The sequence below is a fragment of the Mya arenaria genome, chromosome 11 (genome assembly GCF_026914265.1).
Source record: "Mya arenaria isolate MELC-2E11 chromosome 11, ASM2691426v1".
In the NCBI taxonomy this organism is placed as follows: domain Eukaryota; kingdom Metazoa; phylum Mollusca; class Bivalvia; order Myida; family Myidae; genus Mya; species Mya arenaria.
Genome location: NC_069132.1, coordinates 12,574,118 through 12,588,553, shown reverse-complemented (window position 1 = coordinate 12,588,553; position 14,436 = coordinate 12,574,118). Strand labels below are relative to the sequence as shown.

General features: G+C 35.2%; 1 protein-coding gene across 1 annotated transcript; it reads left to right on the top strand.

Moving 5' to 3' along the window:
* Nucleotides 1–922: 922 nt before the first annotated feature.
* On the top strand, nt 923–13,232 carry LOC128208333 (tRNA pseudouridine synthase Pus10-like). The gene is made up of 16 exons (XM_052911891.1): nt 923–1,160; nt 1,450–1,535; nt 3,586–3,620; nt 3,791–3,901; nt 5,214–5,273; nt 5,535–5,672; nt 5,964–6,046; nt 6,289–6,414; nt 7,399–7,455; nt 7,624–7,700; nt 8,047–8,102; nt 8,415–8,532; nt 9,759–9,802; nt 10,171–10,269; nt 11,943–12,042; nt 12,553–13,232. Exons 1-16 carry the CDS (start codon nt 923–925, stop codon nt 12,628–12,630), a joined length of 1,506 nt encoding a protein of 501 aa, XP_052767851.1. The 3' UTR covers nt 12,631–13,232.
* Nucleotides 13,233–14,436: the final 1,204 nt, after the last annotated feature.

The window sequence follows — 14,436 nt, the reverse complement described above, 5'->3', positions numbered from 1 at the left end:
ACTTAGTTGACATCCACTCTATCTTGCAGTGACTAAAGTTATAATTTCCATGTACATACTTTGATTTTTAAAATGTTTCAGGTCAATATTTCCAAACCTGATCGGGAGCTAAAGTTGGTCATCCAAAACATAAGTTACATACACAAGGCTAATTTTCAATACAGGCCCAAATACTAATGGCTATCTGTTCAACGAGGCCTTTGGGGGAATTTGTCATGTTCCTGTGACTGCTCTTGTTTTCTTCTGATATCTTACAACAGTCCTGGAAGTTTTTTACACAAATCATAAAATTTCTAAGAACATAGAATTAATTTGCAATTGCTTTTTAGAGTACTTGAGAAAAAGTTTGTTTGTATTGTAACTTATGATATATGAGCTGTGATGCCCAATTTTGGGTCCTGGGACATAATTTAAAAAAAAAATCATAATTGCTAAAAGAATGCTCAAAATAATGAAATTTTAAATGTGCTATAATTACCAGAAAAAATTCTGGCTTTGAATAGAAAGGTATCAGCACAATTTAGTTGGACAAAATTCATACTGTCCTCTTCAAATGGCCAGATTTAAAAAAAAAAAATTAATATCATTAAACTATTATAGATATGATTAATTTGTCAAACTTTGCACTGTATGGTCATACTTGTAAACTCACATCTTTTTCAATTTTTGAAATATTATCCTTAAATTGTCACAGTTTCTTCATGAAACAACTGAATTGAAGTATCAAATTAGGCAAGAAAGAAGACCCATGTCTGATGGCAGAAAAAGTGTGTTTCGCGGCTCATATAAGAAGGAAGATATTTGAATGTTTTACTTTATGTCTTGTAAAAGGGGGAACAATGACATTAAATGAGCTTATTGTATAGTTTTGAAATATTGTCAGGAATTGTAAATTAATTTTTATTTTCTTGAAAATCAGGATATGGCTGAAATGGTGCAGGACATCAGAGGCAAATCTTCTGTCGAGCAGCCAGATATAGATAAAAATGGGAAAACAGTTGACACTAGTGAAACTACAAATAAATGTGACATAGACTCTCAGAAAAGTGTTTCCAATTCAACTAACACACCAATGGAGACAGATGACAGTTCTAACTGTAAAACTGACAGTGCTTTTGAGCTAAATGGTAATGGTGAAGACTGTGATACCGCAGATGGCAGTAAATCAAATACACAAAGCCACTCTTCAAATACCAGTTCTGCCTGTGTGATATGTCTAGGAATCCTGGAGCAGTTTGCAGAGGAGAAATTTCTCAATAAGGTAATGTAGGTTTGGACTCTAATTAACCAGTACCAAACAAAATTAATAAACTTAGAAAAATGTTTTAGCAATGATGCATAGATCTGCTTTGACTCTGCATAATATACCTATCTAACTTTGAACAATATTAGTGTTCTGCTTCAATCAATAACTTAACATGTAAATTTGTAATCATAATTTGTATTTAGATGAAGAGGATATTGACCTGGAGGGTTTCAAGTACAAAGAGTACATGTGTTCCCTGATGGTTCCAGTGTGCATCATACTAAGGGAGGTAAGTGTAGTTAACAAGTCCAACAACTCTGGTACAAGTGTTCTCTGATGGTTCCAGTTTGCATCATAATAAGGGATTAAAGTTTAGTTAACAAGTTCAACAACTACCAGTACAAGTGTTCTCTGATGGTTCCAGTGTGCATCATACTGAGGGAGGTAAGTATAGTTAACGAGGACAACAACTACCGGTACACATGTTCTCTGATGGTTCCAGTGTGCATCATACTAAGGGAGTTAAGTATAGTTAACAAGTCCAACAACTACCGGTACAAGTGTTCTCAGATGGTTCCAGTGTGCATCATACTGAGGGAGGTAAGTATAGTTAATAAGTCCAACAACTACATCTATTCCCTAATGGTTCCTGTCTAGATCATACTCAGGGAGGTAAGTAAAGTAAACAACACATACTTGTATATTCATAAATTGTAAGTAATGCATAAATCTTAATGCATATGCAAGCGCACCTCAAAATACTTATAACTATTCTAATTGTATCACTGTTTGTTTTAATCATTACATTTATTAAATTTAGTCTCGTTGTTGGATACCCCTAGTACTCTATTAAGATACCCGGGTACTCCATTAAGATACCCCTTTGGAACGATAAAAATAACTCTGGTGCATTGTTACATTACCCTGGAACACTTTTACGATACCCTGGTACACTATTACGATACCCATGATACATTATTACGATACTCCTGGAACACTATTACGATACTCCTGGAACACTATTATGATACTCCTGGAACACTATTATGATACCCTGGAACACTATTATGATACCCCTGGTACACTATTATGATACCCCTGGTACTGCATTAAGATACCCCTGGTACACTATTCGATACCCTGGAACTACATTAAGAGACCTCTGGTATACTATTTCCATACCCCTGGTACAGGATTACGATACTCCTGGTACTCCATTAAGATACCTCTGTTATACTATTATGATACCCCTGGAACACTATAACATTACTCCTGGTACTCCATTAAGATACCCCTGGAACACTATTATGATACCCATTGAACACTATTACATACCCCTGGTACTCCATTAAGATAACCCTTGAAGACTACTTTGATACCCATAACCCTTGAACACTACTTTGATACCCCTGGTACACCATAACGTTATCCCTGGTACTCCATTAAGATACTCCAGGAACACTACTATGATACCCCTGGAACACTATAATGTCCTATACGGAACATTGATACACCCCATAACTACTTATACCCCTGGAACTATAATGTTATCCTTGTACACTATATACCCCGTATACTATAGATACCCCTGGTACATATAGATACCCCTGATACTTTTATGTTACCCCTGGAACACTATAATGTTATCCCTTGTACACTATTATGATACCCCTTGTACACTATTATGATACCCCTGGTACACTATTATGATACACCTGGTCACTATTACATTATCCCTTGTACAAGTTTATGATACCCCTGTTACACTATATGATACCCCTGGAACTCCATTAAGATACACCTGTTACACTGATATGATACCCCTTGTACACTATATGATACCCCTGGTACACTATTATGATACCCCTGGTATATTACATTATCCCTTGTACAAGTTTATGATACCCCTGTTACACTATTATGATACCTCTGGAACTCCATTAAGATACACCTGTTACACTGATATGATACCCCTGGTACACTAAATGATACCCTGGTACAACCCCTGGTACACTAAATGATACCCTGGTACACTGCTATGATACCCCTGGTACACTGTTATGATACCCCTAGTTCACTATTACGTTTTCCCTGGTCCACTGTTATGATACCCCTGGTACACTGTTATGATACCCCTGGTACACTATTACGATACCCAGGTACACTATTTTGATACCCCTGGTACACAATTATGATACCCCTGGTACTCCATTAAGATCCCCTGTTACACTGTTGGATACCCCTTTATTGAGTACTTTTGTTGTATGAATGGAATATGTACAGGGGTTGCAGACAATGATTGTGAGAAAGAATATTTATGCATTTTTGTTTATTTTCAGCGTGCAATATTGCTGCATTTGAAAGAGAAGTTTAGGTGAGTAAAAGAGTTTTATGCTTTTTATAAACACTAGTAAATTATTGACTGTATTTTTCTGTTGATAGTCAAAATTTTATTTCATGTTTGTTATCACTATTTAAATTGATAATAATCTATATGTATAATATGATTATTTTGTTATTGTGCACTGGCTATGATTTTCCCAGGACAGTTTATGGTGATAAGACAGACATGGACATAGCCCCCATTAAGGATGTATGGAAGTGGAGGAACGGTCCTCTCCTCACTGATCTGCTAGGCGCTCCTTTCAGTCAAAGGTATGAACTATGGAAAGGTCTGCATTCTGGACTTATCGTGTAAAATTTGTTATCCCCCGCCAAACCGAAGGTGGGGGATTTTGTTTTGTCATTGTGTGTCTGTCCACCACACTTTTTTTTACCATATCTTGATCGGGATTAGTCAGAATATATTCAAACTTTGTTAAAATGTTCCTTTTTATGGAATCTCAACTGCTTGTGAAAGTGAGTCACATGGGTCAAAAACTAGGTCACTAGGTGAAATCTAAGAAAAATCTTTTTGAAAACACTGAGACATTATATTTGGTCCTATATTCATGAAACTTCAGAATGTTTTCCTTGATGAACTCTTGGAAAAAATTGAAACTAGGTCATGTGGTATCAAAAAATAGGTCATATCTTGGAAATGTATTGTCTGGAACCCTATCATTGGACCCATACCTTGGTAGGGATTGGTTAGATTATGTTAAAACTTGGTTAGATTTTTCCCCTTTATCAAGTCTCAACAACTTGTAAAAGTGGGTCTCATGGGGTCAAAAACTACAAGGTCAATTTTTACAAAAAAATCTTTGAAACATACTAGAGGCATTATATTCATCCACTATTTTTTAAACTTAATCAGAATGTTTCTCCTTGATGAACTGTTGGGCAATTTTAAAACTGGGTCAGATGTGATAAAAAAATTAGGTCACTAGGTCAATCTTAGTTATTTTTTGTCTGGAACCATATCATGTTAGTCAGTCAGATTATGTTCAAACTTGGACAGAATGTTTCCCTTGATGAAATCATTCTACATTTTAAAAATGGGTAACATTGGTAAAAAACTAGGTCATTAGGTCAAGTTTTGGAAACATACTAGAGGCATTATATCTGATCCAATATTTATCAGAATGTAATCCTTGATGAAATCAATGACAAGTTTGAAACTGGGTCATATGAGGTCAAAAATTAGGTCACTAGGTCAAATATAATTGCTACACTATTTTCAATATTCTCTTTTTTCAACCCAACTCATATCTCATATTCAATGTTCATAAGAGTCCATCACTCTGAAGCCGTATTGCATGTTTTGGTTGTAATATTTCACCAACATGTCATTTTCATGCCATCTACTTTGCCTTATCTGGGTGGTAATATCATTCCAAGGAATTTGCATGTTTATCAAATGTTTTGGGTTATTTTACGTTTCACTCCCAAGATTGAGAAAAAAGGTATGTCAAGACAATCACTACTAAGGTTTGTGCTTTCATTTTCTTATTCCAACTTTGTCAAAATGAGTTGTTTTTTTCACATTTATGTTTGTCACTTGTGTTCACTATTGTTTATTTCAGAGCATGTTTGATATCACAATGACATTTGACTACACGGAGTCAAACAAGGAGTGCACTTTTCTGTAAGTGATTCTTTAAACTTAATTCTAAAACCTTTGTAATAAGAGTTTCATCCGCACAAGTAATTCATTTTAACAAGGCAGGCAAATTCAAAATCATTTCTTTCAATTTCCTCAACTTTTCATGATTTTAAATAGTAAGTTGTAAATAAGAGAGTTTGTAAATTTATCTTTTAATTAATTGTTAAAGTTATATTTTATTCATGGGCACAACACTATTAAAATATATTCTACCTTTAGCCGATAAGCCTCTATCTGTTACAGCCTGAGTTCCAGCTGCAGTGAGATGTTTGTGAAGCGCAAACATGACAGGCGCTTCCGTAAGAAGCTGGCCCAGTCCCTCTACACACGAGCCAATGTTGGCAAGGCCTTAGACAAACTCTCAGATGACGAGTTCAGGAAGTATGTGTTGTCTTCTGATTGTTTGGTTACAATCGTTACTCAGATCGGTAGAACTGTTTTAAGTAAATTATTTTCAGTCATCAAGTCTTACAATATTTTTACTTTACTCCGATGTGTAATGATAGAATAAAACACCATTATGTTTTAATACTCAATTTTAATGTGCCATGATCTCACTTTAAAAGACATCATCATAGACGTTGGCATATACAGTTATTCGTTTCTATGGTTATGTTTTACTGTCTTTTGAAAGTGTCAGATGACTATGATTAAGATTCGTTCTATTGACAGGAGCTACCAGTGTCCTCCACTTGCGCCCAAAGCAGCGATCTCCTGTGATATCAAGTGCCAGAATGAAAATGTGTTTGTTGCAGGTATTTATGTATGGTTAAATTGTAAACAGCATTAAAATTGTTATCGTGATGTGTCTAGTAAATTGATCTCTCTGAAGGATCAAAAAAATGTTTTTGAAATAACTTTTTTAACAGTTTTATTGTTCTAAAGTATATACATTTAAAACAGTTTAATTATAGTTTAGTTTCATGTATTAGTTTACTATTAATGTAGAAGGGAGGAATAATTGGATTATGACTGCTGAAAGGAAATTATTTTGCAGGTCGTTACAACAAGTACAGTCGTGAGTTAAGCCAGACCCCGTGGTTGATAGACGGTGTTCGGCGATCCGAGTCTTCTGTGGAGGAGCTGCTTTGTGGACCAATCAACAAGCACTTCAGGCCAGATGGTAATATGGAACCAAGGCTACCTATACTGTAGATCACACAGAGAAATTGAAGAATTTACATTTTTAGCTTACCTTAATGCTCATGGGCGAGATATTGTGACAGGTTGGTTATCCATCATCCATCGTATGTCATTAACAATTCATTCAAATGACATCATCTTTTATACTGCTTGGTAAAATTTCACCATACATCACAGGAATGATCATTGGTATAAACTCTTTTAAAAGTCTTTAAATTGATATTTTCAATTCAGTTTCAATAAATGGTTACCAAGACTTTTCAAAATTGGCTTGCCAGGGGTTAATTTGTTTTACTTATATAAGAAAAGCTTTAAAATCTTTTTCCAAAAATGCAAAGCCCAGGGCAAAGTTATTTGGCATGTTGTATGGTAAAGTGGTCTTCTTCACAGATTGTTCAGATCATGCCCCGGGGGTCAAAATTGTAACCTGGGGATCACTTTTTTTATACTGACAAATGAAAAAAGGAAAACCTTTAAAAATCTTCTTCACCAAACAACAAGGCTTAGGGTGGTTGAGATATTTGGTGTATTCTACCAAGATTGTTCAAATCATGTCCCTGGGGTCAAAATTGGCCCCACCTGAAGGTCACTTGTTTTACATTCAATTATATCACTTAAGGTGGCAACTGCTTAGCATCCACAAATTTTGTTTGCAACAATCCATTTTTCTGAGCAACCTTTGACTTCCATAGCAGCAATTCGCTTTCTAAGTGACCGCTGTTTGTCTTGGCAACCCATGACTTCCATGGCAGTAGCTTGTTTCCTAAGTTTCTTCAGGTGCTCAGGCAGTTGAGCAATATATGGCCATGTTGGCCCTTTAGTTTGTTAAATTTGAGTCCTGATATTTGAAGTCTAATTTTATGACAGTATTTTATGTATTTTAAACATCAGTTTGATGCAGACATACAGATTATATATTTAAAAAAAATAATTGTTTAAATATCCCCTCTCAATATTGTTACAGAACAGAAGTTTTCATCCTCAGGCCGTGAAGACGTGGATGTGCGAATGTTGGGAAATGGTGAGTACTGGTATATTGATTTGGTTAAGTAATATTCCCTATGAGCCAAGATGTTGATGAGCTTTGTCAACTGCTATCTGTACACAGAGACTGCATGTATTGAGTTTATGTCTGTGAGAGTGTCTTTACCACTCCACATTTATCCCCTGTTATTCCTGTGTTTGTCAGGTCGGCCGTTTGTGTTGGAGCTGATTAACCCTCGATGTCGAAACTTCTCCTCAGAACAAATGGCCAAGATGCAGCAGGTACTCTCTATCATTTTAACACCTTTTCCATCGCAAGGCATTTTTTAAAGCATGTCATGGCCCATGTATCTTCACTCATTGCCTAATAGGAAAATGTTCTGAAAGGCAAGCGTGATATATGTTTCTTACTTACAATTTATGAATTTGTTTTGCTATAAAGTATAACAAAGGCACAGATACCCGGTACTCATTCTCGAAACGTTTAGAATTTAATATAAAACTAATCAACACTGCACAACCATAATCTCTTATGCCTCTCTTACAACATATTATAATCGCAGCCTCCACAAATCATTTATAAATGATAAAAAATGATGATAAAAATGTTCTTAACTATTGCTTACAGGACATAAATACCTCAACTGAAGACATCAAATGCAGAGATCTTCAGATTGTACCCAAGTAAGGCTTTTTCTATGTAGACATTAAGTGAAACTTCTATTTCATAGTGGCAATATGTATGCACAACATTTCAGTATCAAATCATACACTTCTTGAAAAAATCACCAAGAAGAGAAATAGGCAACTTAAAAGTACTTGAACATTTAAAATCAGATGGTTCCTTTCTTACTCAAACTAAACTTAAGTAGTCTTTAGACATTTTTCCTTAATTGAAAGTTATTTCTATTTTTGTTTAACAAATTCACTGGTCATGGTTTGTTGTTTGCATTTGATCAGCAGGAACATATGTAAATTGCTATTGGTGTATTGCAGGGAGGAGACTGAAGTATTGAAACAGGGTGAAATAGACAAGGTGAAGTGGTACAGGGCCCTCTGCTGGTCTGAACAGCCTGTCTCCCAACAACATCTAGATACACTTAACAGCACCAAGGTAGGTGTCTCCTTTTTCTTCCCAATCCTGCCCCTACCTCAAAAAGAGAAGTGATACAAGACCTTCTGCTGGTCTAAACATCATCTTGACATGGTTAACAGAACCAAGTTAGGGGTATTTTTTCTCCACCCTTCCCTGCCTTTACCTCCCAAAGTGAAGTGTTACAGGTCCTTCTGCGGGTCTAAACATCATTTTGACACCCTTAATAGAACCAAGGTAGTCACCCCTTTCTTTTCTCAATCCCTGCCTTTACTCCTAAAGTGAAGTGTTACAGAACCCACTGCTGGTCTGAACATCATCTTGACATGGCTAACAGTCGAAGGTAGATGTCTTTTTCTCTACCCATCCCTGCCTTGACCTCCCAACGTGAAGTGTTACAGGTCCCTCTGCTGGTCTAAACACTCGATTGTTGTCAGCAAAACTGTAGTTTATCAGAATTTCTGTAAAGAGTTTCATCAGGTGTTTAGGCAACAAAACAATGTGAATAATAAGATTTCTTCTGGTGTCACCATTGTGGACCCTTTTATAGGTTCACACTCTGTCTGTCCATCAGGAAAAGCAGGATGCTGCAATACTACTAGAAGTATGCAAGTTGGTATGTTTATAGAGGGCCATTAGGTGATCATGCACATCATTTAATGGCAACGACAATAGAGAAAATACCGCTTTTTAACTGGACGTTTGCATAACTCTAAAAGTATTTAAGCTACAGTAATGAAAGTAAGTATATGTATGAGGATAGGGAGCATTATGCATGTCCTTTTAAGTTCGTCTGATCTAAAAATGGTTGCTATTGCAATGAAAATAGTGAAAATACCACTTTTGAAACTAAATCTTGGACTCACACAAAAAGTATAAAACCACATTCCTGAAATTTGTTATGTGGTTAGAAGGAGATTATGAATGTCAATTTATTTTCATTGGGGGAGGGGGACAAAATGTGTGGTTTCTATGACAACAAAAAAAGCATGAATGTCTGTGTCTATGTGTAAAAATGGATATGTGATAACTGAGTATACAAGCTAGGTAATTAAAATTGTGTGCAGCTTGGGACCAAAAAGGAAACTATGCACATCATTTCAAAGAATTGTTACTATGGCAACAAGACCATAAATTTGTCATTGAAGGTATGCATTATGCATTATGTTTGACTGTTAATACTATAAATCTACAAACTTATAATGAGAAATTATGCATAGTGATTTATGTTTTTTCTCATCCTTTAGGAATTGAAGATATTGCAGAAGACACCAATACGCGTCCTACACAGGTTTGTTATACACAGTTTTCTTATTAGGACCTCTTCATCCAGTACACTGTTAAGCCCTTCAACATAACAAGTAAATCAGAAATCTTTGTCCAAATATACCATTCATATTTTTCAAATTGTAATGTAAACAAACTTTCGCTTGTGTTTTTTTGTCATTGTTATTTTCCCTTTACCTTTAAACCAATCTGTCTATCTAGGCTTAATTAGCAGAGATACCGGCTGCTTTCAAATTGTTTATCCCATATGATTTTAGCAAATGATTTTAGCCAATACTATCAAACTTTTCTTCCAAAAATGCAAAATATGTGTATACTATTGTGTAGTTTATGCAGTAATAAGTTTAATTACCTGCCATGGTTTGTTTGCAGACGGCCTCTAGCTACGCGAGACAAGCTCATTCACAGCATGTCAGCGACACGTGTGGATGACACACACTTTAGTGTAGACCTCTCCACCCAGGCTGGAACGTATCCTTACCCAACAAACATGAGGCAGAGGGTGGCAGTTTAAATATGCAACACTTTATGGTTTTATTATTTCTTTGTGAAAATTGATTGTTTACAAAACACATGTCAACTGATATATGCACAGACTCCCATCCAGTGTTTGTAGTCACCTTTGTAGTCCTCCACTATTGTATATCTTGTGCAAGCAAAATCTCAGTTTCCTGTTTTCATAACATGCAGTGGACTCAATATTTGGACAGGTCAGTGTTCATACTGCCATGATCAAATTCAGTAGATTGAGTTATTGTTAGTCATAATAGTGTAACACTAGTCTGACGTTTGAATCATTTTAAGACAAAGTCATACTGTTTCTGTACATAATGTCTAGCCTTTGTGACAAGCTAAATGGTCGGGCAAGATGTTTGCCTATTTCATTTTTTGATACACTTGCTTCAATGTATCTGTTATTTTTCATGCATGGATGCCTCATGACCCAATATTATTTAGCATCATTTGAATAATGTGCTGAAAATAAATGCCTAGAAATTTTATACCGCAAGCAGGCTTCTTTAACCTTCAAAGATTACAAAAAAATATCACATCCAATATCAGTTGAATTTAAGAACATAAATACAAATGAAGTTACAAAATGAAATGTGGTCACCAGGCATCATTACTAAACATTACCATCAATGGCATGACTAGCTTATTTGTGGGTCAAATACCATAATGCTTGGCCTTTGTAAACTCATGAAGTCAATATCCAAGTGTTAATAAATTTCAGTGTGACCATACAGTTCCAGATGATAAGTGGAATTTTTCCAGTTTCTTGTAATGCCAAATTAACAGATTTAGCTAGATGTATTTTCAAAAGATGTGAATTTTTGTTTCAAAATGATCACCAGTTTACAAAGCTTTTAGTTTTATATTGTCTCATTGTGAAACTTGTTAAATTTAAGATGAGTCATCCCAAAATAAAAACAAATATGGTTTGAATATGGTCTCTGCTGAGTAATTGCATATTTTTATTTAAGGAATGCATTGCATGGTTGATGTCATAATGGGGAATATGAACACAGTTTAGCTGGTTAAAGAATCCTTCGGACTCCACACACTTTAACCAGCCTAATGCACCGAAGGACTCCACGGGTACTTTAACCAGCCAAACTGCGTTCATATCCCTGATAATGACATCAACCACGCAATTCATTACTTATATTTACACCAATAGTTCATTATTAATTTCCGGAATTGTTAAAAAATACTTAATTTCATTGGAAAAAAAAATTCTGTAAGTTTTTCTCACCCATTCTATAATTAAAACGACCCGATCGGTACCAGAAACAGTTTGTCATATGACGTCATAACAAAGTGGGAAAAACATAAACAACTGCATAGTTGATTTTTAACGTAATATTCAAAGGCTAGTGACAACAAATCATAAATCAACACTTTTCAACATGTCAATTTCAGTTTATCGTGGCCTGCTGACACATTTAAAACAAAAATAATATAAACAATTTTCAATGTACATGTATATTGATACGCGATCCAAGCATATCCGAAGATGTTTCGTTCATCATATGATAATCACAATTGCCAAAAGGCTGTTCATTTTAGGAATGGAAATTGAGGTGTAAATATTATACATGTATATTCAATCCTTGCTCCAATGACCCTTGACCTATACACAGCTACATCAAGGAGTTTGTGCACGGGGACCTGGGTCGCACGAGACCAAACCTTTCCATCATCCTTGGCATTGATGTTGATATACTGGACCTGGATGTAACGGTATCACTGCAGTTGTCCTCGGGGCTCATTTTGGAGTCAAAGAATGTTTACAGCTTAAGACTTTTAAGTTTTTAAAGAGATTAAAAAAAGTATTTGCTATTTGAAGGAATTCAAATGTTATCTTAGAAGTAGTGAAGTCAGTAAATATTTGAATGATTTTGATAAATTCTGGGACTTTTATTTTGTAGCATAATAGAGGTTCCTAGTTCAAAGTCCTAGTTCAAAGTTTATTGTTCATTAGACATTGATCTGTATTTCAAAATGTTTCATATTCCAAACCAATTACAAACTCACTGGGTAACTGACTTTCATGACTGATGGCTGTGAGAATTTTTCATTGAAGGAGATGGTCTATCAAATATTCATTTCTTTGTCCCTAAAGAATTTAAGTATTAGGGTTTGAAATAAATAACATGGCCATGTTCAGTATATACCTGGTGAAGTAAGGCATGAGATTAGTGTCATAAATTATTGCTGTTTACTTCACTAACCATGCATAACACATTACAGGCTATTGAACTTGATTGGCCAAAGGCAGTGGACCAGGACCGAGAACAAGAATTGCAAAAACCACAGACAGATACTTGAGGGGGAGAAAGGGCTGCATCTTAAGAGGTTCAGGCCAAAGAGAAAACCTCCTTTCATTATTATTTGTATTTGACTGTTAGTGTATATATTTCCTTGAAGGGAATAAGAAATGTTAAATAATTGCCAAATACAAGTAAATGTTGTTCATCATGAAATGTGTTACCATCAACTTATAAAGTATCATAAAAAATGTCTAACTTTGTTTCGACTCCATTGTATGATTTTATGGATTTTGAAAAATGCCATTTAAACTGACAAAAATCAGATTGGCCTACACTAGATGATACAGCACTGACCATGTCTTTGTCTGCTACAGTATTGCCATATAGAGACCAAGTTTCCATTCTTTTCTGGGACCAATTTCAAAGTATTGTGTTTTTAAGAAATAAGTCTTCTTTCTGACCCTCTGACATACATATATTCATCCAAAATATCAACCATTTCAAGTTCATATTATAACAGTTGAATGAAATGCAACAATATTACTCTAGATTTATATAACCGAGCATTGTCCATATATGTAAACCAGGCTTCTAAAATCGAATCTGCTTCCCCCAGTATTACAAAATACTCCTTAATCTCCATCTCCCTCCTGTTTCCACATACCACTCTGGTGTTATTCAAAATTTTTAATTTTTGAAAAGTGCACTGTTTTACATGACTGTATGTTTTATGTTGATGTCAACAATCCCCAATATTCTGAAAGAAACGAAATGATTGGGCCAACAATGTACAGCAGTTGTACCTCAGAAATAAATTATTTTATGTAAAGTTAATGCCTTCATTAGAGGTCATATAATAATAATAATAATAATAAAAATAATCAGAATGTATTTTTCTTACATGCAAGGTCATTCTCAGTTAAAATAAGACTTAAGTATTTTCTTCATATTGGAACCAGTTCTTAGATGGAGACGTACAATATTACGATTTGCATGTGCTGCATGGGTAATGTCCTATATGGACTGTATACTTAACATACTTTAAGCCATACCAAAATACACTCTGGGTAAAGAAAAACGCAACCAAATATTGTCATCTACGGTATCCATTATGTCTGATCAATTTATAATGTAAATATTTATATTATTAGTAAATCCTATGCATCGTTCGATGGCGTCATAACACCAAAGCGTTTCATGTGTCGCTATCCGTCAAATTGTGTCAAAATAAAAGAAATATACGTGCACCAATTACAGGGTGTAATAATCCGCTAATACAAAACTGCTTCTAACGAAAGCCATACACAAGTTACAGGTTTTTCATCGAAGTGTTCATTCATAATGAGGTCATGAGATATTGGTGGCTTATATACACGGAAACAGACAATATATGGAAGGTGACGATGAGAGCATGAGATATTAATGACTGTCAATAGACCTCTGAGCTTTGGAGCAACAAAAAAATGCACAATAATATAAGTAGATCATTATCGAATGGATATTTAGACTGGCGCATATGATTTTACACAATATGCAATATTGCATTTGAGGACAAACATTGCTTTAATTTGCTGAGATCCATTTTTAGCTCACCAGAGCACAAAGTGCTCAAGGTGAGCTATTATAATCGGTCTTTGTGAGACGTCCATCCATCAGTTAGTCAGTCTGTCCTTCCGTCTGTCCGTCAACAATTGCTTAAAAAACATCTCTAAAACTACCTGGCCAAAATCAATGAAAATTCACAGAAAGCTTCCTTGGGTGACCCTCTACAAAAATACAACAATGGGTCACGATTGATCAACAACAACTACAACAAAATGGCCAACTTCATGTTTTGCTTAAAAAACATCTCCTCTTAAACTAC

Bases quoted from the DNA above. Each gene is read 5' to 3' on its own strand.
- LOC128208333 (XM_052911891.1), top strand. From the start codon at position 923: ATGGCTGAAATGGTGCAGGACATCAGAGGCAAATCTTCTGTCGAGCAG. The intron at 10,270-11,942 runs GTATCCTTACCC...ACCTATACACAG, and splicing joins CTCTCCACCCAGGCTGGAAC to CTACATCAAGGAGTTTGTGC. The intron at 12,043-12,552 runs GTATCACTGCAG...AACACATTACAG, and splicing joins TACTGGACCTGGATGTAACG to GCTATTGAACTTGATTGGCC.